Source organism: Mustelus asterias, chromosome 15 (assembly GCF_964213995.1).
Source record: "Mustelus asterias chromosome 15, sMusAst1.hap1.1, whole genome shotgun sequence".
In the NCBI taxonomy this organism is placed as follows: Eukaryota; Metazoa; Chordata; class Chondrichthyes; order Carcharhiniformes; family Triakidae; genus Mustelus; species Mustelus asterias.
The window spans coordinates 56,130,140-56,156,990 of record NC_135815.1 but is presented as its reverse complement, the minus strand read 5'-3'; the positions used below and the strand labels follow the sequence as shown (position 1 = coordinate 56,156,990).

Sequence of the window (26,851 nt, the reverse complement as noted above, 5' to 3'; positions counted from 1 at the left end):
TAGTGGTGAGCTATCAACTTGTACCACTGCGGTTCCCGTGGTGTAGATACCCCACAATGCAGTTTGTGATGCAATATTGGTTTGCACCCCCTTTATCCTGTATTATCACCACCTTGATTCTTTGGTTTGTGTGAAGTAGGTTGACACCCAAGCAAGACATCTTTCCACTCAAGTCATCCTCCAGCGCAGAAGCAGAGGCCAAAACTACAGAGCTTCTACTGCTGAAGAATCCCGGACAGGAATTTCATCTTGAGTCAGTTCTGGAGATTGGTTCCATTGTTGAAAATAGTATAGTTTTAGTTTCTAATGTTGACACCATCATCCCATCCTACAGTGGAGTAGTCTTGCGCTGAAACAAGCATGACAATGCTACCACTACCCACAGCAAGTGCAAGTGGTATCCTAAGAGAAGATTTAAAAATTCAAATGGATTGGGATAGGGAATGTTTTCTCTTGTTGGGGAGTTGCAGCTTGATCCTCACTCAGGTGGTGGTTCAGGCAAATCTTAGAGAGATGTTGGAATGTTTTGCTTTGGTGAGGTAGACAACATTGCTTTTAAGGGAAAATTGAACAAAGACTTGAAGCAGAAGAAGAATAGGGCATTAGGATTTAATTTGCATCATTCTCGTAAAGAGCTGCCATAAACATGGCAGGTCTGAAAGGTCTCCAATCACAGAAATTCAATGCAAATATCTATCCCATCATGACAGATGGTGAAATCGGAATTCAATAAGAAATCTGGAATTAAAAGTATAATGATGACCACGAGACCATTTTCTGTTGTAAAAATCCCTCTAGTTCTCTAATGTTCTTTAGGGAAGGAAATGTTGCCATCCTTAGCTGGTCTGGCCTGCATGTGACTTTGCAATGTGGTTGACTCTTAACTTGCCCTTCAAGGGCAATTGGGGATGTTCTGTTGGTGCAGCTGAGGTTTCCACAAGTCCATTAATGAATAAAAATACAGCTCCCGCATTTTGTAGGGCATGGTGTGCAACTTGCTGGACAGGACTGAAAAAGATGTGAAACTAATAATAAAGTGTACACTGTATTCAGTAAATGTTAAACAGCAATTGAGTAAGTAAATAGAATGATGAAACTGTTTATCACCTCAGACTCTCTTTGCAAGGCAATTGAGGAGCGAGTTTTGTAGAAGAATTCAGGATACAAAGCAGAGTAGAAGAGATTAATAAAGGGTCCAGGGAACAATTTTTTTTCACACAGGGCAGTGAGTGTCTGGAATGAGTTGCCAGAGGTAGTAGTAGAGGCCGGTACTATTTTGTATTTTAAAAAGCATTTAGACAGTTACATGGGTAAGGTTGGTATAGAGGGATATGGGCCAAACGCAGGCAATTGGGACTAAATGGAAAAAACTGGACAGCATGGATAAGTTGGGGCGAAGGGCCTGTTTCCATGCTGTAAACCTCTGACTCTAATCAGTTGTGGTTCCAGTTGTAATGTATTCAGTTAGACTGTGTAGCAAATGCCCAAATTATTTACTGTTTAGCCTCTGAAAGCATTTGTAATTTTTTTTGCTTTGTATAAGATATATGTTTGCGTAGAGTATGATTATGTTTTGCATCACAACATGGTGGAACATAGGATTATTCATACTCCTTGACTCACCCCATCTGTTGTATAACCATGTTTTTTGATGGGGAAGAATTATTATTATTCACCAAATCTTGCTTTTAATGTCCCACATAATGCACTAGACTTCACTGAACATCAAATCAGACTGATAATCTTGGCTGGTTCCTTTTCACCACTGTGACTTGCAGCATTAGCAGTAATTACAGTACTCGGGGCACAATTGCAATTTACTGTGTTTAAGTGTTTTCCTGTGGTGTATACATACTGAGACATAGAGAGGCCTGTTAAACTACGAGGCTCTGAATTTTACTACATGTTGAATTGACTTAGTCAGAAGACAATAGGGATGTTAGTCATGTAATGATAGTTTGGCAGTAGTTTACTGAAAAATTGGAGCTGATAAATTTCATTGGCATCAAATGCTTTATTCAATTAGTTGGTTGTCAACCTTATCGACACATGCCTTATTACAACTACAGAATGATAATTTTCAACTTGGTAATTTTAAGTGCTATTTTTATGTTCTGAATAAACAGACTAAAGGAAAATACTTATCCAAGATTTTTAACACTTCTAAGTTAAGGGCACAATATGTGATGTTTGTTGATGGTAGTTTTGGTTTGCATTGTTTCCTTAGGTTTGCATACCATTTGCGACAATGGCAGATCGAGGGTACAGGTATTAGCAGTCATTTAAAAGCACTTAGTGATAAGCAATCTTTACCATTACGAATTGTTTGTCAACCAGCTGGGCTGCCTGATAAGGTAATTAAACTTGCGTGAAATGATGCTAAGAATGTTTCATTCTTTCTTTCTCTATCTGCATTTAATAATGCAATAAATTAGCATTTTTGTGAATTTATTACTTTTACAATGGAATATAAATAATGGGAATTGCAGAATTAATTAATATTAAAACAATGTAAATGGGAGCTAATAACAGAACATGCTGTTAATGCAAATCAAGTCAGCCAACACCTGTTAAGAGAAAACAGTTGTAAACCAAATTGGCAAAGTGTCAGATTGACGAAAAAGTTCAAGTAAATCTACTCTTGACTTATTTATATATGGCAAAAACTCGCTTCAATGAATTATAATAATCTTGACAAACACAAGTTTCCAGCTTGGGTCACTGTCTATGCGGAGTCTGCATGCCTTCCCCACGTCCGCATGGGTTTCCTCCGGTTTCCTCCCACAGTCCGAAAGATGTGCTGGTTAGGTGCATTGGCCATGCTAAATTCTCCCTCAGTGTACCTGAACAGGCGCTGGAATGTGTCGACTAGGGGATTTTCACAGTAACTTCATTGCAGTGTTAATATAAGCCAACTTGTGACACTAATAAATAATACTTTTTTAAAAATTAAACCATCGATTTACATCTCTACTTTCTCAGAGTAAGACAGAATTGGTTTGTAAGAGGGAGAATGAGCGGGAAGAATATGAACAAATGCACATACAAATTAGAACAGGAGTAGGCCACTTGAGCCTGCTCTGCCAATTCAGCAAGATCGTGGATGATCTGACTGTGACCTCAACTACACCTTCCTGCTCATCCCCAATAACCTTTCACCCCCTTGCTTATCAAGAATCCATCGACCTCTGTCTTAATACTTAGACTCTGCTTCCACTGCCTTTTGAGGAAGAGTTCCACAGATTCATGACCCTCTGAGAGAAAAAGCTCTTCTCATCTCTGTCGTAAATGAGCGACCCCTTATTCTTAAGCAGTTCTAGATCCTCCATAAGAGGAAATATCCTTTCCATGCTTTTTTTCCTTCATGCCAAAATGGACAATTTTACATTTTCCCACATTATGTTCCATTTGCCAGATCTTTGCCTCCTCACTTAACCCTAATTATATCCCTTTGAACTGCCTCCTTATGTCCACTTCACAACTTATTTTCCTACCTATCTTTGTGTCATAGACGATTATACAATTTTATACAAATATATGATTTTCTATTCATATTTGATGTAGTCTTCCTTATCCTTTGAATGTATCTAGACAAACAGAAGCCATGTGTGGAAATGTTAATTTTTCTCAACACATGTTTGGAGATTCCTACAGTTTGCATTTTGTTTCTTTGTTTTGTTACATTAATTCAATCTTTGGTGCTGTATTATTCTTTAGAAAACTGAAATATGATAATAGCAGAAGACCCTGTCTGGAGTAGGAGACAGGTCACAATTGCTTAAATAGTTCCTATGTTGAGGCACACTCTTTCAAAAGCTAAGTGTGTCCCCATGGTTTCTTTCCATTTTGGATATCTGATTCCCATTGAAAAAATGAGGAAGACTCTATAAAAAGCAGCATTGAAGGGCCCAAGTTATAGTTGTGTTAATGCAATCTCTTTCCTTAATTCAAGTATTGCTTATGTTTCACTTCAAAGGGTTCTTGGTTATGACTGTACAATTGTTGTTTCAATCCATTTTTAAAAATATATTCTTTGTTACAGGTCCCAGTTTTAATTGCATTTTCATACTTAATCGGTTGAACGTGCATTAAGCCAAAATGGTCTGAGCTAAAAGGGCTTTGCAGATTCAAATTCATTTCTTCTTGATAATATTGTTATCAAATAGGCTGATGATGCAATTAATTGCATCTCAAATGTTTAATGACTGGAAATAAATGCAGTACTAGTTGTTACAGAAATAAATATCCCAAACTTTATTAAATTAACTTTATCTTCACTACTAGATGACCATTGAAATGTATCCCAGTGACCAAGTTGCAGACTTGAGAGCTGAAGTTACCCACTGGTACGAGAATCTACAAAAGGAACAAATGAGTCAACAAGCTCAACTCCAAGAATTTGGCCAAAGCAGCCGACAGGGAGATTTTCCTGGTAAGCCAGTCCCTCCCGCCCACCCGTCCAGCCCCTCCGTGCCAATTTTGTTTGCTGAAGCCCAAATTTGTTTCTTCAGCTCCTGTGCCAATCTTTTCATTATTGTATTTTTTCCTACATCTCTCAGCTGTAGCACTGTGATGGTAGTTACTGCATCGGTTTGATTTTTTGATTTGATTTATTATTGTCACATGTATTAGTATACAGTGAAAAGTATTGTTTCTTGCGCGCTATACAGACAAAGCATATCTTACATAGGGAAGGAAAGGAGAGAGTGCAGAATGTAGTGTTACAGTCATAGCTAGGGTGTAGAGAAAGATCAACTTGATGCACGGTAGGTCCATTCAAAAGTCCGATGGCAGCAGGGAAGAAGCTGTTTTTGAGTCGATTGGTACGTGATCTCAGACTTTTGTATCTTTTTTCCGACGGAAGAAGGTGGAAGAGAGAATGTCCGGGGTACATGGGGTCCTTGATTATGCTGGCTGCTTTTCCGAGGCAGCGGGAAGTGTAAATGGTGTCAATGGATGGAAGGCTGGTTTGAGTGATGGACTGAGATTCATTCACGACCCTTTGTAGTTTCTTGTGGTCTTGGGCAGAGCCAGGAGCCATACCAAGCTGTGATACAACCAGAAAGAATGCTTTCTATGGTGCATCTGTAGAAGTTATGATTGGGGGGGAAATCATAGGCGATGAATGGTTTAGTTTAGCTGTTGATTTGGATCAACTCAAATAAACTTTACAAGGATAGTTGACTTTCAATTTTCTGTGCTTTGTTTTTTTTAGGAGGTCTTATGGGACCTGTTAGAATGATTTCCTCAGGTCATGAGTTGACTACAGATTATGATGAGAAAACACTCCATGAACTTGGATTTAAAGATATGCAGGTACTTCAAATGCTGATTCATTTTTATTCCCAAATTGAAGAATAAGGCTGTGTTGTACAATTAAAAGTAATTGTATCAAAGTACAAACCTGAATATATAGTTCCCCCAAATCCTTTCTAAAATAGATTCTGCTAGGTCAAAAAAAAGCCTGCTTTTAATAGTTTAGAATTTTATACATGATTGTTCAATAGTGCCTTAATTTTGGGGTTTTTTTTTCAGATGGTATTTGTATCACTGGGAGCCCCACGTAGAGAACGCAAGGGAGATGGCATTCAGTTGCCTGCATCTTGTCTTCCTCCACCCCAAAAGGAAAATATTCCAATGCTTTTGTTGCTTCAAGAACCACATCTTACTACCTTGTTTGACTTGCTTGAAATGCTAGCATCATTTAAACCACCTTCTGTAGATCAAGCTATGGAAGATAGTGAGGTAAAGCCTTTGGATACCACTAAGTGTTTTTGGTTCATGATTGAAAGCCTCATGATTAGATCATAATGGTTTGACTAAGAAAACTTATTGAATAATTATTTAAAGCAATTTTTCCATCTGTTTTCTGTGTAGTACCAGGGATACCCTTGGTTAATTTGGACGTCCACTGATAAGAAATATTAGGTCCAGAGCTCGCAAATAAGTCTAAGTGGGTTGAAATTGAATTTTGCAATATTAACAGAAAGGCGTTAAATGATTTTGACGAAATAATGTAAGGAATGATTTCAAGTGTCAGCTCAACAGCACAGACTAATTAGTAGAATCATCTTTAGGTGGAAATTTACCAACTTGCCACATCTGCAGACCACCAGAACGTGGTCTGTGGAGGAGCTGTTGTAAAGGGACAGTTAAACCCCAAACACTACTTCAGTGTTTCCCCCTACCTCCTCCTCTAACCAAAAAAAAAAGTCCACAAGCAAGGGAAAGGTGAGTTGAGATTCTTTTATCCTTTTACCTGTATAAGGGCAGTATAGCAGTTAGGGCAGTGATAGGCTCCTCCTGCCAGATGTGGGAAATTAGGGAGCAATCTAGTCTCCCTGATAACTTTGTCTGCAGTAAGTGTGTCCAGCTGTAGCTCCTCACAGTCTGCATTGTTCAGTTGGAGCAGCAGCTGGATGCACTGCGGAGCATACAGGAGGCAGAGTGTGTGATAGACATTAGTTACAGGGAGGTTGTCACACCACAGGTTCAGTCAGGTAGATGTGTGACCGCCAGGAGAGGCAGGCAGGTAATGCAGCAGTCTCCTCCTGCAAAAGGTTGGATCTCATGGGATAAAGGGGGAGGTGGCTAGATGGGTGGAGAACTGGCTTGGTCACAGAAGACAGAGGCTGGATGCCTGTGACTACTGGTGTTCATCAGGGCTCTGTACTGGGACCTCTGCTGATTTATATAAACGATCTGGAAGAAGGTGTAACTGGGGTGATCAGTAAGTTTGCGGACGACAGGAAAATGGCTGGACTTGCAGATAGTGAGGAACATTGTCAGAGGCTACAGAAGGATATAGATAGGCTGGAAATTTGGGCAAAGAAATGGCAGATGGAGTTCAATCCAGATAAATGCGAAGTGATGCATTTTGGTAGAACTAACGTAGGGGGGAGCTATACGATAAATGGCAGAACCATAAAGGGTGTAGATACTCAGAGGGACCTGGGTGTGCAAGTCCACAGATCCTTGAAGGTGACGTCACAGGTGGAGAAGGTAGTGAATAAGGCATATGGCATGCTTGCCTTTATAGGACGGGGCATAGAGTATAAAAGTTGGGGTCTGATATTGCAGTTGTATAGAACGTTGGTTCGGCCGCATTTGGAATACTGCGCCCAGTTCTGGTCGCCACACTACCAGAAGGACGTGGAGGCTTTAGAGAGAGTGCAGAGGAGGTTTACCAGGATGTTGCCTGGTATGGAAGGGCTTAGTTATGAGGAGAGATTGGGTAAACTGAGGTTGTTCTCACTGGAAAGACGGAGGAGGAGGGGTGACCTAATAGAGGTGTATAAAATTATGAAAGGCATAGATAGGGTGAACGGTGGGAAGCTTTTTGCCAGGTCGGTGGTGACGCTCACGAGGGGTCATAGGTTCAAGGTGAGTGGGGGAGGTTTAACACTGATATCAGAAGGACGTATTTTACACAGAGGGTGGTGGGGGCCTGGAATGTGCTGCCGGGCAAGGTGGTGGAGGCGGACACACTGGGAACGTTTAAGACTTATCTAGATAGCCACATGAACGGAGTGGGAATGGAGGGATACAAAAGAATAGTCTAGTTTGGACCAGGGAGCGGCGCAGGCTTGGAGGGCCGAAGGGCCTGTTCCTGTGCTGTATTGTTCTTTGTCCTGTAGCTATTCCCCTTTCAAACAGATATACCGTTTTGGATACTGTTGAGGGGGATAGCCTGTCAAGGGAAGATACCAGCAGCAGCCAGGCTTGTGGCACCACACCTGGTTCTGCTATAGAGCAGGGTCGGGCAAAGAGCAAGCGAGCAGTAATAAGAGGGGACTCGCTAGTTAGAGGCACAGACAGGTGTTTCTGTGGCCGCGATCGAGACTCCAGGATGGTGTGATGCCTCCCTGGTGCCAGGGTCAAGGACGTCTCTGAGCGACTGCAGGACATTCTTAAGGGGGAGGGTGAGCAGCCAGAGGTCGTTGTACATATTGGTACCAACAACATAGGTAGGAAAAGGGATGAGGTCCTGAAATGTGAATATAGAGAGTTAGGCAGAAGGCTAAAGTGCAGGACCTTGAAGGTGGTAATTTCTGGACTACTACCGATGCCACGTGCTAGTAAGAGTAGGAATAGGAAGATTAGGTAGATGAATGCCTGGCTTGAGAGCTGGTGCAGGTGGCAAGGATTTAAATTTTTGGATCATTGGATCTCTTCTGGGAAAGGGGTGACCTGTTCAAGAGGGACAGGTTACACCTGAACTGGAGGGGGACTAACATCCTGGAGAGGAGATTTGCTGGAGCCACTCGGGAGGGTTTAAGCTAGTTCGGCAGGGGGGTGGGACCCAAAGCAGTAGAGAGACAGAAGAGAAGGTTGAGGACAGCACAGAAGTTAAAGAGAGCACGGTGGCGGCACGGTAGCACAGTGGTTAGCACTGCTGCTGCACAGCTCCAGCGACCTGGGTTCGATTCCCGGCTTGGGTCACTGTCTGTGTGGAGTTTGCACATTCTCCTCGTGTCTGCGTGGGTTTCCTCCGGGTGCTCCGGTTTCCTCCCACAATCCAAAGATGTGCGGGTTAGGTTGATTGGCCACGTTAAAATTGCCCCTTAGTGTCCTGGGATGCGTAGATTAGAGGGATTAGCGGGTAGAATTATGTCGGGATATGGGGGTAGGGCCTGGGTGGGATTGTGGTCGGTGCAGACTCGATGGGCAGAATGGCCTCTTTCTGTACTGTAGGGTTTCTCTGATTTCTACATTAAATAGTAAAGGCAATGTCAGTAATCCCAGTACTAGACAGATCAGACAAAAGCAAGACAAATGCAGTTTAATCTGGACTTTCCTTGCTCTCTATTTCAATGCAAGAGGCCTGATGGGCAAGGCAGGTGAACTCAGGGCATGAATGGGTACATGGGACTGGGATATTATAGCAATTACTGAAACATGGCTAAGGGAGGGACAGGACTGGCAGCTCAATGTTCCAGGGTACAAATGCAAAAGGAAAGATAGAACAGGAGGTAAGAGAGGAGGGGGAGTTGCACTTTTGATTTAGGGAAAGCATCACGACAGTACTGAGAGGGGATATATCCGAGGGCTCGCCCACTGAGTCTACATGGATAGAACTGAGAAATAAGAAGGGGGAAATCACTTTGATAGGGTTGTACTATAGGCCCCCAAATAGTCAGTGGGAAATTGAGGAGCAAATATGTAAGGAGATTACAGATAGCTCCAAGAAAACTAGCGTGGTAATAGTAGGGGATTTTAACTTTCCCAACATTGTTTGGGACAGCCATAGTATTAGAGGGTTGGATTGAGAGAAATTTGTTGAGTGTATTCAGGAGGATTTTCTCATTCAGTATGTGGATGGCCCGACTAGAGAGGGGGCAAAACTTAACCTCCATTTGGAAAATCAGGAAGGGCAGGTGACAGAAGTGTCAGTAAGGGATCATTTTGGGACCAGTGACCACAATTCCATTTGTTTTAATATAGCTATGGAGAGTGATAGTTCTGGCTCAAAAGTTAAAATTCTGAATTGGGGTAAGGCCAATTTTGATAGTATCAGGCAGGAACTTTCAAAAGTTAATTGGGAGAGTCTGGAAAGGCAAAGGGATGTCTGGTAAATGGGAGGCTTTCAAAAGTGTGTTGATCAGGGTTCAGGGTAAGCACATTCCTCGTCAAATGAAGGGCAAGGCTGGTAGAAGTCGAGAACCCTGGATGACTCGGGATATTGAGGCCCTGGTCAAGAAGAAGGAGGAGGCACATGACATGCATTGGCAGCTGGGATCAAGTGGATCCCCTTGAGTATAGAGGGTATAGGAGTAGAGATGAGAGAGAAATCAGGAGGGCAAAAAGGGGATATGAAATTGTTTTGGCAGATAAGGCAAAGGAGAATCCAAAGAGCTTCTACCAATACCTAACGGGCAAATGAGTAACTAGGGAGAGAGTAGGGCCTCTTAAGGATCAAAAAGGTCATCTATGTGCAGATCCACAAGAGACGGGTGAGATCCTAAATGAATATTTCTCACCAGTATTTACTGTTGAGAAAAGCATGGATGTTAGGGAACTTGGGGAATAAATAGTGATGTCTTGAGGAGTGTACATATTACAGAGAAGGAGGTGCTGGAAGTCTTAAAGCACATCAAGGTAGATAAATCCCCGAGACCTGATGAAGTATATCCCAGGACTTTGTGGGAGGCTAGGGAGGAAATTGCGGATCCCCTAGCCGAGATATTTGAATCATCGATAGTTATGGGTGAGGTGCCTGAAGATTGGAGAGTGGCAAATGTTGTGCCGTTGTTTAAAAAGGGCTGCAGGGAAAAGCCTGGGAACTACAGGCCAGTGAGCCTCACATCTGTGGTGGGTAAATTGTTGGGAGGTATTTTGAGAGACAGGATCTACAGGCATTTAGAGATGCAAGGACTGATTAGGGACAGTCAGCATGGCTTTGTGAATGGAAAATCATGTCTCACAAATTTAATTGAGTTTTTTGAAGGGGTAACCAAGAAGGTAGATGAGGACAGTGCAGTTGATGATGTCTACATGGACTTTAGCAAGGCCTTTGACAAGGTATCGCGTGGTAGATTGTTGCATAAGGTGAAATCTCTCCGGATCCAAGGTGAGGTAGCCAAATGGATACAAAATTGGCTTGATGACAGAAAACAGAGGGTGGTTGTAGAAGGTTGTTTTTCAAACTGGAGGCCTGTGACCAGTGGTATGCCTCAGGGATTAGTGCTGGGTCCACTGTTGTTTGTCATTTACATTAATGATTTGGATGAGAATTTAGGAGGCATGGTGAGTAAGTTTGCAGGTGACACCAAGATGGGTGACATAGTGAAACAGTGAGGAAGGTTATCTCGGATTGCAACGGGATCTTGATCAATTGGGCCAGTGGGCCGACGAATGGCAGGTGGAGTTTAATTTAGATAAATGCGAGGTGATGCATTTTGGTAGATTGAACCAGGGCAAGACTTACTCAGTTAATGACAGGGCATTGGGGAGAGTTATAGAACAAAGAGATCTAGGAGTACAGGTTCAAAGCTCCTTGAAATTGGAGTCACAGGTGGTCAGAGTGGTGAAGAAGGCAAGGCATTCGGCACGCTTGGCCTCATTAGTCAGAACACTGAATACAGGAATTGGGATGTCTTGTTGAAGTTGTACAAGACATTAGTGAGGCCACACTTGGAATACTGTGTACAGTTCTGATCACCCTATTATAGAAAGGGTATTATTAAACTAGAAAGAGTGTAGAAAATATTTACTAGGTTGCTAGTTTGACTTGATGGTTTGAGTTATAAGGAGGGGCTGGATAGAATCATAGAATCCCTACAGTACAGAAGGAGACCATTTGGCCCATCGAGTCTGCACCGACCACAGTCCCACCCAGGCCCTATTCCCGTAACCCCCATTTACCCTGCTAATTCCCCTGACACTAGGGTCAATTTAGCATGGCCAATCAACCTAACCTGCACATCTTTAGACTGTGGGAGGAAACCGGAGCACCCGGAGGAAACCCATGCAGACACGGGGAGAACGTGCAAACTCCGCACAGACAGTGACCCAAGCCGGGAATTGAACCCGGGTCCCTGGCGCTGTGAGGCAGCAGTGCTAACCACTGTGCCACCGTGCTGCCCCGGACTGAGACTTTTTCATGCTGTAAACCTCTTTGACTCTATGACCTGCCACAAATGGCAGCAAGCCAGGAAAATAGCATGAGAAGCTAAAAATCTGATTTGCCCTCGACGCCAAATGGTTTGCAATCTTCCCAGCCCTTTTCAAATGGCGCAAGCTGCTTTGTGCCCATTCTGGGCGGGGGGTGTGAGGGATGAGGCTTCCCACTTCTCCGGTATGATTCCACACGGGGGCCGAGTAGTACCATACTTTAAAAGTGTGGGTCAGAGACAGTAGTCGCGAAAGTGAGATAGGATGTGAGTACAAACCTCCGGGTTGCAATGTGGGGTGCTGACGCTGCCATTGTGCGAGATGGAGTGGGTGGGAGGGGGCTTGCATGCGTGTGGGAGATTGGGGGAGGCTCAGGCTTGTCCGGAAGTCCACAGGGCGGGGCCTCTGCTGATTTGGGGCTTGTGTGGTGTGTATTCCCATGCCCCACTAACTGTAATGAGCATCAGTTCTGGCAGTTATCGCCCCAATCAAGGAAGCTCTGCTGGTGTTAACATGGCTCCTCACACTGCATGAAATCTGCAGTGTGCCACTGCAGTGCACAGTGGCCACCTATATTGTGATAGTCACGAGGGTGCTTCTTCACCATCTGTCTGAACTACAAGCCGTTCTGGAAGCCACCGTGCCAGACATCCAGGTGAGTGCATGCAGGTCTATGGTACAAGGGTTCCCATTGAGGACTTTCTCGCAGCCACCCTTATGCTCTACACGAGTGCCAGAGCACTGAGCCCAGTCTGCCACATGAAATGCCCCAGAGGTTGAGAGGTGGGTGGGGGGGCGTCTTAGTGTCCGGTGGATGATGAGGATGCCATCCCAGGCTGTCTGTCACTGGGCCTATATGAGGACTGGAGCAGAGCAGCCCAGACCACTGAATCCTGCATCAACGGTGGGGACTGCTGATCTTGCAACCCTAACGGTGTTTTCAGATGAGATTTTGGAGTACCACAGCAGTTAGGGATCTGGCCCAAGTGCTGGGATCTGGCCCAAGTGCTGGGAACTGGGGATCACATAACATCATCAGAAGGTATCGTCAGTGCACACTTTGTGGGCCTAAGGCCCTGTCTCGTGCTGAATGAAGCTCCAAGCCTCTTTGGATACAGTCAGGGTACGGAACTCCCTGTGGGAGGCAGATCACAGACAGATGAGTCACAGCTGTGGGTACAAAAACATCTAGGTGACACCCCCCCCCACACACACACACACACACAGGATGTACATCAGAGGTAGAGGTGGTCAGCTATGTTCCATGACGGTGATGCCCTTGGCTTACTCCTTCATGGAGCCTGCATTGGACAAAAAGTGTTTGATTCATATAATAAAATCAAGACTTTAGGTGCCTGCTTATTACGTGAGTCGAATACATTGAGGAGAAGTGAAGAGAATTATGTCAGTTAAATGGCCCATTCCAAAGAAATTAATTTTCAGAACAAGAAAATAATAAAGACAAGGATATTTATATCTATGTTATTGATCGTTGAAGCATTTTGACAGCATTGTAGAACATTTAGTTTCGTTGGATTGGAAAAGTAAACATGATATATTTGATTAGATATGAATATAACATTTTCCTTCACTTCAACCACTTGAAAGTTTATTGTAAGTATTTACATTTTGATTTATTAGTGTGACTTTGATCATAGCCCATGGTTACCCTAATCCACAGGATGCATCAGGCTGGAAAAAAAAGCTAATTTATTAAAGCTTCAGTGTTGAAGTGAAAGATTTGTGCACCTTTTACCCATCCCATGCCTGCCACCCAATTGGTGTTTTTGAGAAATATTGTAGAATTTCTGTTGCACAGGTTTAGCTAAGGGATACATTTAATAATTGGATTCCATGGACGTGTTTTATCTCAAGTGTTGTTGGATTCATAATTTGGGTTAACAAAATGTTTGTTTTCTGATGTTGTATGCAGACTGCACACTGTGAAGAATTGCATCTTCATGCAGAAAACCTGTCCAGACGTGTTTGGGAACTGTTAATGCTGCTTCCTACATGTCCAAACATGCTACAGGCTTTTCAAAACATCTCTGATGAACCGGTGAGGCAACTATTATACATTGCTTACTTTAAATTTTGCAGTGGATTATTCAAGCTTAGTACAGGAAGTTCAGGTTATAATAGAAAGGAACTTTAATTATTTTATTATCTTAGAGCTGATGGCTGGAAATTATTATAATTTAAAGCCTTTGTGATTCATTTGTTTAATGTTTTCATATCTAATCAGTTGCTAGGAATAGTAGTGTAGAATTAATAGAATGTACAGCACATAAACAGCCCATTTGACCCAACAGTGTTTATGCTTCATATGAGCAATCCAGAAGATATGAGTTTCCATCCAACCAAGGTAGTTTAAGAATTTGATTCCAGTTACATAAAAATAGAATCTGGAAATAAAAGCTGTTATTTTGTCATACAATTTAACAGGCTCAATAATCTCCATTTAGTGAAGGAAAACTGTCATCCAAACATGGGGTGCAATCTTTCCGGCCCGCTGCCATGGTCGCTCGGCGCAGTGAGCCAGGAAGGTAGCAGGCGAGGCTTTCGTACTGGGCATGAGCTGGCCTTGCACCGAAAGCCATCCTCCTGGCCCTGTTTTGTTGGCGTGATTGGCTTCGTACCCAAAAGGGGCATGAAGCCAATTGAAATATTAATGTCATGATTTGCATGAACAACGCATCCAGCATGGCCGTTTCCAGCCTCCCGTATGTTTCACAGCTGGCTCCCACCAACAGGGATGAGCTGTGATGGGGGCATGTCTGGGAAGTGCCCGTGGGGCAGTGCCAGCATAAATGCACCATAACTGTACCAGGAGCAGTGCCATGGGGGTGGGGCTATGACGGGGTGGGTGGTGTGGGGGATCTGTAGGGGGAGCTGAGGCACGGGGGTGGATCTATAGGGGGAGCTGAGGCACTGGGGGGGATATCTGTAGGGGGAGCTGAGACATGGGGAGAGATCTGTAGGGGAGCTGAGGCATGTGGGGGGGGGGGGAAGAGGAGATCTGCCAGGGGGCTGAGGCACGTGGGGGGTGATCTGCAAGGGGGCTGGGGCACATGGGGTGGAGATCTGTAGGGGGATTGAGGCGGGGGGGAGATATGCAGGGCTGCTGGGGCACGTAAGGGAGATCCACGGGTAGGAGGCAAGGGGGGAGCTTTGCAGAGGGGGGGTGGTGACTGGCCAAGAGGGCGGAGACCAGTGGTGGACGTCATGCAGGTGGGCTGTGGAGGGGGTGGGTTGCGGAGGGGATTGGGACAGGGATCCCGTGCCAGCACCCGGTTGCCATGGGTTGGGTGGGGGGGGGGGAGGAATGGTGCCCCCCCCCCCCCCCCCCCCCTCTCCTGTGAAACCCTCAACTAACAAAAAGAAAGACAATGTGTGGGAAAATTGCGTGGGGTAGCTCGCTGAAAAAGCTGGAGTGAAACACTCTGGAGTTTTCAAATTTTTTGGCACTTGTGGGCGAAATCACCCAGTCTGGCTGCCATGGAAATCATAGCAGGCGAGGGATGGACCACAGAAAGATCTGTTGACTTCGGGTGGGATTTTCCAGTTTCAGGGGTGAACGCGGCCGGAAAATCCTGCCCTTAGAATATTTTGGAGGAAATCTTGCCCATAGTCTGTCCTTTAAGTGACTCCAGTCCCATACTAATATGGTTTACTATTAGCTGCTTACAGTGGCAATGAAGTGGCCTAGCAAACTAATAGAAAGAGAACCTAGAATTAAATCATGGACTGCTTGACTAAAACCTAGGCATTGAATCAGACCACCTAAAATTTGTTTCACTCATCCAGCCCGCAAAAAGTGAAACACCCTGAGGACATCCCCATGGATGGTTTAATAGTTTACTTATGGGGTTGGGAGTGGGGTTGGAGGGGTTGTGGATCTTCTACCACTGTTGTTTTTTTAAATGTCACCTTTAATTTCATAGGGAATATATAAATGAAAATGTTTGAATTATGCTATTCCATGCCTGTCTCAAAATCACATGTCAGTTCAGTACAACTCATTGAATGCATAAATTATTCAAACCTCTTTGGTGATTTTTTAAAAACTTGTTCATGGTTATATGTTTTTCTGTATTTCAACATTGTTGTAAACATGATTTAATTGTGTTCCCATTGAAGGGCAATGATGGAGTTTGTTGGAAGGACTTGCTTCGAATAAAAAGTCCTCATAAACTCCTATATGCTCTGGAAATTATTGAGGCCTTGGGGAAACCTAACAGGAGAATAAGAAGAGCATCTACGGTAATTGACATTTTTGTTTGCTTGATTTAAATCCTTTTGTTTTGGAAAGTTTTGACAATTATTCCATGTGAAACAACGATTTATTATTATATTCATGGTACAGAGAGACACATACAGGTTGAATGATTGCTTTGAGCTCTTCCATTCAGTCCACCAGTATAATTCTGAGTCTGTAGTCACTTGCCATTTTAATTCTTTAGTCCTCTCCCACCTGACCACCTTAATTTCAACCTCCTATCATGTTCCATCAGAGTTCAGAGTATACTTGAGAAATAACATGGTATTTTTTGATTAACTGCTTTATAAGTTGAGGGTTCATAATTGGGGGCATAGCTTTAGCTAAGAGATAGGAGCTTTAGTGAAGATTCAAGGGGACTATTTTTCACCCAGCGTGGTGGGGATCTGGAACTCCCACTGCCTGAAAGGGTGCTAGAGGCAGAAATCCTCTTAACATTTTAAAAAGGTACTTGAGATTTGAAGTACTATAACCTACAAGGCTATGGACTTGAGAACTGGAAAGTGGGAATAGGCTGGAAGACTACTTGTCAACCAGCGTGGACTCAATGGGCCAAATGGTCTCCTTTCATGCTCTGGATTTCTATGATTTTAGTCTTTTAGATTCAACATCAAGTTCAATAATTTCAGATCATAACCCCTGCTCCCATTTTTCTTTGAAAAGCAGGTGCAGTAATATTCTGTTCATTTAGTCACTCTGCTTTCAACCTTATCACAGACCTTCCTTTTGTCCTTTACACCCACTTGTGCTACTCTCGCGCGCTCTCTCTCTCTCTCACACTTTCTCTCTCTCTCTATATGCTGGCTTTAAACTTTCTTGAGCATTTTCCAGTTCTGACGAAATGTTACTATTCTTAAAAATTAACACTCTCTCTCTCTCGACACAGGTATGATCATTTGTAGTATTTTCTGTTTGTTTCTAACCACTATTATATCGAATCCTACCCCATTATTGTTAGACGGTAATTCATTGCTGCCCACCTCACCATTCTAAAAAAAAATCTGTGTGTTCAGGATACAGAAAAGTATAAAGCCTTTTCAACCATAAGAAAATGAATGTATTAAATGGCCACAATTTAGTGGTTGCATTAACTGTGCATGCAAATCCCATAATGGCCGCTAAAACTCGCCCTGGTCAAAAACGGGATTGTTTCAGATCTTCCCCACCCCACACCAGTGATGTAATCTGGGCATGAACCTGATTTGCATATATTAACATTTAATTAGTGGGCTTGGTGCCGCAACTTGCACCCCCGTTGCAGCTTCCAGCCCAGCTAGTTTGATGTCACGCCAGCGAAAATCACTACTGGTTTTCAGAAACGAAAACCAGTCAAGATGACCATGCCGGGGCGCACATGTAATTATAGCCCTCAGGTGGTGAGGGATGTGCCTGGGCATTGCTCTCTGGCAGTGCCCCCTTGCACTGTCCCCAGATTCTGGCAGAGCTCCCTGGGCACTGTCAGGGAGTTGGCATTCCCCTTGTTCTATGTGTTGGGGCGGGGGAGGCGTTATTTAAATTGAAGATTGGGGTGCCCTTTACAAATGGTACCCTGATCTGATATTGCCGGCTTTCTTAGGCCCTGCCCCTCCAGTTTAATGTATGCTTCTCCGTTTGCCTTTGGAATTGCAGATTGCTGTTCAAAAGGGAAGAAAAGTAGTTGTGCAGCCTGTGAGCTTCACACTGGTTTTCTTGCCTGAGCCAACACTCCGTGCATTTTTGGGAAAATTCTGGTCTTTTTTTTAAATTCTGGGTCCTTTTTACTACTTGCTTGATGTAACTAACAAAATTCAATTAGGGCAAATTGTCTACAAAATAATTTGAATCTTAGCTATATTTTGTAGTGAAACCAAATTAATACTGTCTTGTTATTTACTGAATTATTGCAATTAATTTTGAATTTGATTTTATTTCAGGGTAGTTACAGTGACCTATATCCTGACTCGGATGATTCAAGTGAAGATCAGATCGAGAACAGTAAAAATTCCTGGAGCTGCAAGGTTTGCTTCATATTTTCTTAAAGTGGAGGGAGTATTAACATCACTGTGTCAGCCCAAAGAGTTGGGAGGTGGGGGAAGACTTGTGACCAAAATTACACAGGCTCTTGCAGGATTATTTCTCCAGAAGATGCAATGAGGTGTAGTTGCATATTACAAATTATGTGTATAAAATCAGCCCTGGTCATTTACAGCACATAGTGGTTGATGCAGTAGCCAGCAATTTTCTGTACATTATTTCAGTCCACCTTAACAGTTAGAAATACATATGCAGTGTTATCTTCATGTGGCAGTGTGTTTCAGGCTGAAATCCTTCAATGAAAGTTCATAAATCGCCTGTAGGATACTTAGCAGAAATGTTCTTATCGTCTTCAGGTGATGCCATTGGCCTTCTGCACATTTACAGCATTTTCTACTTTTTAAATCAGGGCAGAATTATATTACTCTGCTAGTCAGTTTATCTGATAACACTTTTTTTTCCCTCAGTCTTTGAAATTTATGCCCTGTCTTCACCAAGTACTAAATTGTTGTACGTGGTACCCTGACAAATCTGATTTTGTTAACCAGTTGTTTTACATTACTAATATCTTGACTGTTTTACCATCAGAACTTCACTTATAGAATAGCAACTCATCTTCAATATTTTAAAAGATTTTCTTTAAAATAAATGTTTATTTTCAATTTTTTTTTGTTAATTCCCTTTAACCTAATCCCTAAATTTTTCAACTCTTCTGTATAACTCAAGCTCCTGCCGTTTGAACTAAAATTATTATTTCACCTTTTTAACCTGCTGCACTACCCAGAGTGTATAGATGTGGCATTCCATCTGTCTCTTTTTTACCCATTTCATTTTTTAGCACTATCCTCCTGCTTCCTTTGTCTCCAATTTGTTTTTGTCTCCTACTTTGGTGGCATCGCCCAATTTGGGCAACAATTCCTCTAGCCCAGTAATCTAATCACTGATTCAGAGAAGAATCTCCAACACTCTGTGCACTGCAGAGGTCACCAGTATGTGTATCATTATAAAACTGTGGGCAGGACCTATTCCCATTGAAGAGGCCGGCAGCATAGCACTGAGCGGGCCACTGCACATGCGCCGATCTGTCAGCGCCGAGATCGGTGCTTGCACAAGGCCCCACACTGCTGGCCTCCCGATTGCTGGCCAGTTTGGGCCCGCCCCTGCCCCTAGCCTGCCCCGATCGTTGATTTCCCTCCTTCCCCCACTGATCCCAACTGCAGAGTGGCAGCGGACCCCCCCCCCCCCCCCCCCAAACCACCACCACCGATCATCCCACCAGGTCCTGCACCCCATAGGACCTGCCGCCTTGGCACTGTCCTATGCCCAATGGGCAGTGCTAAGGTGCCCCCTGGTCATTGGCTAGCAGGCCCAGAGATTTCAGTCCTGGGCCTACTAACCTTATTTAAATGATATTTAAATGATTTCCACGCCTCCCCGCTGTTTTCCGGAGTGGAGCTGACACCACTGGAAATCCGGCGCTGGGAGACATTGCGATGGGAACTCGTGCGCAAACCCTGCGAATCGGCCGATGCGAGAATCTCCCGGCCCTGGGAGAATCGTGCCCTGTGACTGAAATCTTCTAATGTCAGGAAAATCTGGAGTCAAGCCTCTGTTGCATGTCAGGACCCTGCGGATGTCCTGATGTGTGCAAATGATCTGGAATTGCCCAGGAAACTTAAACTCATAATAGGCTGATTTGCACTGCCCTGGGCACTCTGTTAATGTCCTGACACTGATCTCTGTGTAAGAGACATGGGTTGGATTTGTAGGACTTGCCTGAATACTTACAGGAAATGTTGCAGTGGTTAATATTTGATCTAATTCAGTAATTAGCCTGTGTAACTGAACTGAGCACCACAAGTGACCTCATCCCCATACCGACCTTCCCCTCATTTTAAAAAAAACTTTCCTGTGCTTGCTGAACTTACCCTCGAGTGGCTACGCTGGCGCACTACTGCTTCAGTGGAGATCAAGGGTCCAGGCTGAAAGTGAGCAGTCCTTTTGGGGCGCAGAAAACTTTTGCAAATATCCTGCCGCTACCTTCAAAATGAATTCCAGCAATTTTGCAATGACAGATGTTAGGCTAATTGGTCTGTTCTTTTTTGCTTACTGTCTCCCTCCAAACTTGAATAGGGGCTTTACATTTATGATTTCCAATCCGCTGAGATCCATAACAGACTTGAGGGAATTTTGGAGGATTACTGCCAATAGATCCTCTATCTCTGCAGCCACTTCTTTTAATGACCTATGTTGGAGGCCATCGGGGACTGATCAGCCTAATACTTTTTTTCTAGTTATCGTGATTGTTTTTGCCCCTTGATTTTCTACTATTATTAGGATGCTTTTTCCGTCTTTTACCTTGAAGACGGATAGAAAATATTATCATCTATTTTCTCATTTTTATTATCTGTATTATCTTGTTTATCTAGGTTATCTTTTGCTGGTTTCTAAAAATTTTAAAAATCTTTGACCTAATCTTTGCAGCATTTTCAGCCTTTTCTTTTAATTTCATGTTATCCTTAATTTTCTTAGCCACAAATAGTCCATCCGTCTTCTCATAATGTTTGTTATCTCAATGGGATAGGTCTTAGAGTTAGGAAATATTTCCTTAAATGTCTGCTTATCTACTGTCTTGCTTTTTAAACCTATTCTCCCAATCCACTGAGGTCAACTCTGTCTTCATACCTTTGTAATTCATAGGATCATAGAATCACTACAGTGCAGAAGGAGACCATCGAGTCTGCACCGACCACAATCCCACCCAGGCCCTATTCTTGTAACCCCACATATTTACCTTGCTAATCCCCCTGACACTAGGGTCAATTCAGCATGGCCAGCCAACCTAACCCGCTCGTCTTTGAACTATGGTAGGAAACCGGAGTACCTGGAGGAAACCCACACAGGCACAGAGAAAATGTACAAACTCCACACACTGACCCGAGGCTGGAATTGAACCTGGGTCCCTGGCGCTGTGAGGCAGCAGTGCTATCCACAGTGCCGCCGTGCCTTTAGGATTTCAGGACACTTAGTTCAGACACACATTTCTCGCCTCAAGTTCATGTTATGATCACTCTTCCCCAGCAGATCCTTTACAATGAGATCACTAATTAATCCCGTCTCATTATACATTACCAGGGCTTTGTTCACAATGCATTGTTCTAACAAACTATCCTGAATATATTATGAACTCAAATATATTTGCTTGCAGTTTCTGCGATGCTATTACTATTTTTCTTGAATAACTGGTCATTTGAAATAAAGCAACCATTGTAATCCTTCCAATTTGGAAATGAACTGTAATGATCCAAAAATGCAAGTGTATCAAAGATTCTCCCCTTTTAAATGAAAGAACATCATTGCACATGGAAACCGGAGGTGAAGTCAATGCCTGATGTGCTTCTCTGCACACAGTACAAGTGCCGAGGAACCTGTGATTTAATTGTATTTAAATCTGAGGTGCTCCTATGGATTGAGTGGATTTCCTTTGTTAGGATGGAAGGGTTTGCTGATTGTGTGGAACACCATTGCTGGTACAGACCAATTGGACACCATGGTTTGTTCGTGCTACAAATTCTTTACAAATCTATTGGTTTCAGTTTGCTTTTAAATTTAATATCTATGGGCTATTTGATACCTATCGCACTGAAAGGCATTTTAAGTGATTCATGTCTTTCAAAGTTCCTGCTGCAATCATAGTGAAAAATCCATCAAAACAGTAGCATGTATAAGCAGTGAAATGCTTTTAATTTTCAAAGGAAGTTCAGAAATTCTGCCACCAATTTGGATCAGAGATTTGTCAGAGGAGAGTGGTGCACTGCATGATTGGGAGCTGGAAATATTAGCAGAAGAGCTTTCAGTACAAGTTTCTCTTTATCCCTGCCATATCCCCAACTAAAACAATTGCTAAAATGGAGCTGTGTGGCAATGTAGCTGGATAGTTCAACAACATGGAAAACCATGGATACCAGGAGTGCTGAAGGAAAACAATTGGCCACTTGGGTCATTTAAGAACTTCATAAAGGGTTTCTGACAGAGCTCGGAGTTATTGTTGCTTATTGCATCTTCTTCCCTTATTTGAAATGTTCTCTCATGTTTCAGTTTGTTGCTGCTGGGGGACTTCAGCAATTATTGGAAATTTTTCTGTCAGGGATTCTGGAGCCCAAAGAGCAGGAATCATGGACTGTGGTAAGAGTTATTTGTAATATCCTAATATTCAAGCATCGTTAACAGAAAATCTGAGTCAAAATGCTGATTTTTATTTTACTGGTAATGGCTTTGTGCCTCAGCTTTTATATTAAGCTTTATATATTGCCTTATATGTCCTATATTTGGTACTCAAATTTTGATTCTGTTCTTTTAAAACAAACATGTTAAAAATTGAATTTTACTTGTTTGCTACCTTGCATTTTCCCAGTGGCAGCTGGACTGCCTTGCTTGCCTGCTGAAGCTAATGTGCCAGTTTGCAGTTGATCCAGCTGACTTGGATCTGGCTTATCATGATATCTATGCCTGGTCTGGTATGTCAGATAGCCATAGGAAAAGGACTTGGCCTGGTAAATCAAGAAAAGGAGCTGGAGATCATGGAAAAGGATTGCACATACCTCGTTTGACTGAGGCTAGTACTTTTTAATTACTTTGCAATTTTATCAGGGTTCACCTGTACATTTAGTTGTCTGTCTGTATTGTACACTGTATACAACAAAATATGAATTTGGTTTTTTTTAGGTATTTCTCGGCCTGGTGCATGGATCTAGTTTGATTTATCGGTTAATGTCTGTTGCTTACACTTATAACAACTTGGCTCATAGGTAAAATCATTTTAAATTATTTAAATATTACTTGTTGAACCAATGCCTGAAGCAAACAAATGAGTACAAAATATTGGGCCAAATCCTCCTGGAAAAACAATGGCATGTTAACGACTCACGCAATTAATAATTCACAAATCAGCAAGCAAGTTCAGGAGATGAAGCTATATACCACAAGTGTGAATCTCCCAAACTTGCTGGTCGATTACGGCATCTCACCGTTAACATCCAATTATTTTTAAGAACTTCCTGAACTTGTACATAATTGCACATTAATTTTCCCCAGAAAGTTAAAGCTCATGATGATAAATGTAAATAGATTTCTAATAATGTGATAATTGTCAATTAAATGCCATTCTTGCCCAGAAAGGGATCAATTTAAACTGTTGTCTCCTTCCTGCATATGTAAATTATTGTTTGAAATTTTAAAATAATTTCAACTTTTTAAAACATCTCTCATCTCCCTCAATTCAGTCTTTCTTTTCATCTCTATTTCAGTTTGACTCTAATTTACCCACCTCCTCTCTCATTTTTGTTTCCTTTTTATAATAATTTAATCTCATTGGTAAAGTTGAAACATTGGACTTGTTCGCGACTGTCTTGTTGACATCGTTGTGCTGTTTATCAGCCCGTTCTTCAGCAAGTCATGCTGTAAAGAAAAATAAAATTGAAGCTGCAGGGTGCAGGAAAAGGCCTAACAGGGGACACTGAAAGATGCCCTACTCCAGCAAGATTTGGCCCATTGTATTCATAGCAGATTATATCTTTATGGTTTATTTTTCAATTTCTGTTCTTTTTTCAAATTAAAACTAGGGTACTTAAAGCTCAATCAGATCACCGATCCAGGCACGAGGGTAGGTTATAAATCAGTTTATACAATATATTGTTAATAAACTTGTAATAATAGATAATATTTGTGAAGTTACACCTTGTAATTTATTCATAGCAGTGTTTGGTCTTGCAGCAGCAGTTTCTGAGAAGTGATTATGTCCATTAAGAACGTTGTTGTTTTAAGAAAATCTAGTTAGAATAGATAATATTTTAGTAATTTACTGAGTTCAGTGCATCGGCATTATGACAAGAACATTTTAACTACTGACAATTACAACAGAAGCAATTGAAATATAATTTGTAAGTACCACAGACGAGACCCTCACCAGCTATTTGGAAAGGAAAATTTATGAAAGGTTTAGTTGTCTGCTTGATATAACTAATGTGGCTCAAATCCTTTGATATATTTTCAGCATGCTTGCTTCTCTTCCTGACGAGACAAGTTCTTATTTTATCTTCCAGTTACTCATTATGCGATGTGGCTATTAGTGAGTTGGGCTCACTGTTGTTCACTGGTAAAATCCAGCTTGGCAGACAGTGAACATTTGCATGATTGGTTGAAAAAGTTAACTCTGCTTGTACCAGAGGTAAGATTAAATCTTCAAACTTAGATTATAATAATACATGAATATGACTAGTTATAATTATTCTTCCAGTTGACTGTACAAACTGGTTTTTAATAACTTGTCGGTAATTGACCTCTTTTGTTCCAGACTTCAGTTCGACATGAAGCTTGCAATGGTTTATACAAGTTGTGCCTATCGGGTTTGGATGGTGGAGAATCAATAAATCGATCTTTCCTTTTATTAGCTGCATCAACATTACTCAAGTTTCTTCCTGATGCCCAAGCTTTGAAGCCAGTTAGGGTAAGATTTGATTTGATCACTTGCAGGAAAAGACGGTAATTGCTGACCAAAAGCAAAATGCTTAGATATAGTCTTAGTTCTTTTGGTGCTGGGTTCAAAGGTGGGGGATTGAACCCCCCTCAAAACTAGACAGGTTTGGGTTGGGTGGGATGCCCCCCCCCCCCCGCGCACGTGTGCTCTCTCTCTCTCACGCCCTCTTTCTCTCTGTTGCTCCCTCTCTCTGTCGCCCCCTCGCCCTCCCTCTGTCACCCCTCGCCCCCTCTCTGTCGCCCCCCTCTCTGTCGCCCCCCTCTCTGTCGCCCCCCTCTCTGTCGCCCCCCTCTCTGTCGCCCCCCTCTCTGTCGCCCCCCTCTCTGTCGCCCCCCTCTCTGTCGCCCCCCTCTCTGTCGCCCCCCTCTCTGTCGCCCCCCTCTCTGTCGCCCCCCTCTCTGTCGCCCCCCTCTCTGTCGCCCCCCTCTCTGTCGCCCCCCTCTCTGTCGCCCCCCTCTCTGTCGCCCCCCTCTCTGTCGCCCCCCTCTCTGTCGCCCCCCTCTCTGTCGCCCCCCTCTCTGTCGCCCCCCTCTCTGTCGCCCCCCTCTCTGTCGCCCCCCTCTCTGTCGCCCCCCTCTCTGTCGCCCCCCTCTCTGTCGCCCCCCTCTCTGTCGCCCCCCTCTCTGTCGCCCCCCTCTCTGTCCCCTCCCCCCCTCGGTCCCCTCCCCCCCCCCCTCGGTCCCCTCCCCCCCCCCTCGGTCCCCTCCCCCCCCCTTGGTCCCCCCCCCCCCCCCCCCCCCCCCCTCGGTCCCCCCCCCCCCCCCCCCCTCGGTCCCCTCCCCCCCCCCCCCTCGGTCCCCCCCCCCTCCCCCTCGGTCCCCTTCCCCCCCCCCTCGGTCCCCTTCCCCCCCCCTCGGTCCCCTCCCCCCCCCCCCCCCAACCCGGTCCCCTCCCCCCCCCCCCCCCCCCCCCCCCCCCACCCGGTCCCCTCCCCCCCACCGTCCCCTCCCCCTCCCCCCCCCCCTCGGTCCCCTTCCCCCCCCCCCTCGGTCCCCTCCCCCCCCCCCCCCTCGGTCCCCTCCCCCCCCCCCCTCGGTCCCCTCCCCCCCCCCCCTCGGTCCCCTCCCCCCCCCCCCTCGGTCCCCTCCCCCCCCCCCCTCGGTCCCCTCCCCCCCCCCCCCTCGGTCCCCTCCCCCCCCCCCCCCCCCCCCCCTCGGTCCCCCCCCCCCCCCCCCCCCCCCCCCCTCGGTCCCCTCCCCCCCCCCTCGGTCCCCTCCCCCCCCCCCCCTCGGTCCCCTCCCCCCCCCCCCTCGGTCCCCTCCCCCCCCCCTCGGTCCCCTCCCCCCCCCCCTCGGTCCCCTCCCCCCCCCCCTCGGTCCCCTCCCCCCCCCTCGGTCCCCTCCCCCCCCTCCCTCTCTCTTGCCCTCCCCCCCTCCCTCTCTCTTGCCCTCCCCCCCTCCCTCTCTCTTGCCCTCCCCCCCTCCCTCTCTCTTGCCCTCCCCCCCTCCCTCTCTCTTGCCCTCCCCCCCTCCCTCTCTCTTGCCCTCCCCCCCTCCCCCTCTCTTGCCCTCCCCCCCTCCCCCTCTCTTGCCCTCCCCCCCTCCCCCTCTCTTGCCCTCCCCCCTCCCCCTCTCTTGCCCTCCCCCCTCCCCCTCTCTTGCCCTCCCCCCTCCCCCTCTCTTGCCCTCCCCCTCCCCCTCTCTTGCCCTCCCCCCTCCCCCTCTCTTGCCCTCCCCCCTCCCCCCTCCCACTGCATTGTTCCAATGGTTGACTTCATAATATTACTAACTATATTATGCTAATTAACAGGAGCAGAGGCAGATGAGTTCCTCCAGTGTGTTTCGGAGGATTTCCTTCTGTATGTTTAACTCAGGAGGGCAAACTTCATTTGTGAGAGAATGGTTTCATCCAGGTGAATTGGAACCAAACACTGGCTGGTAAAACTGTAATGAAGCAATGGGTTGCCTGTAAAGAGAAGAGCTTTGGTCCAGTCGAGGTACATTCTCATGAGGGGGAAAGTACAGCAAACAAATCCAGAACTCTGTGGATGATAAAAGAGAGAAGGAGATTAAGCTGAAGCAGGAAAAGGTTACATATGACAGATGTCAGGCAGATAATACAATTGAGATTTAATCTCAATACGGAAGGCAAGGGTGTGGCTGAGGTTCTACATTAGTACTGTGCATTTATCTTTACCAAGGAAGAAGATACTGCCAAGTCATGGTGGAAAAGGAGATTGTTGAGACTTTTGATGGGTTAAATATTGATAAGGCAGTGGGGGAGGGGGGTATTTGGATAGGCTATCCTTACTTTGTAGTAACTTTCGTTGATAAATTACCGTGGCAGGAGAGATACTGAGGGGAAATAGAGGTGGTAGGTGTGGAGACACCAGCCATTATTTTCTATTCTAGTCTTTTTTTCAATACAGGGATGGTGTCAGGGGACCGGAGCTTTGCAGATGTTCCATATTT

At 44.6% G+C, this 26,851-nt stretch overlaps 1 protein-coding gene across 8 annotated transcripts in view; it reads left to right on the top strand.

Annotated features, from left to right (window-relative positions):
• usp34 (ubiquitin specific peptidase 34) overlaps window positions 1–26,851 on the top strand; it is a 257,669-nt gene that overhangs the window by 116,757 nt on the left and 114,061 nt on the right. For all 8 annotated transcript variants that reach the window (XM_078229924.1, XM_078229920.1, XM_078229926.1 and 5 more), the window contains 13 exons: window positions 2,228–2,354; window positions 4,285–4,432; window positions 5,216–5,316; window positions 5,536–5,745; window positions 13,547–13,672; window positions 15,754–15,876; window positions 17,806–17,889; window positions 22,004–22,090; window positions 22,320–22,520; window positions 22,631–22,713; window positions 23,527–23,567; window positions 24,007–24,131; window positions 24,258–24,410. In XM_078229924.1, coding sequence (XP_078086050.1) covers window positions 2,228–2,354; window positions 4,285–4,432; window positions 5,216–5,316; window positions 5,536–5,745; window positions 13,547–13,672; window positions 15,754–15,876; window positions 17,806–17,889; window positions 22,004–22,090; window positions 22,320–22,520; window positions 22,631–22,713; window positions 23,527–23,567; window positions 24,007–24,131; window positions 24,258–24,410 — 1,609 coding nt within the window. The remainder of the gene's footprint in view (window positions 1–2,227; window positions 2,355–4,284; window positions 4,433–5,215; window positions 5,317–5,535; window positions 5,746–13,546; window positions 13,673–15,753; window positions 15,877–17,805; window positions 17,890–22,003; window positions 22,091–22,319; window positions 22,521–22,630; window positions 22,714–23,526; window positions 23,568–24,006; window positions 24,132–24,257; window positions 24,411–26,851) is intronic.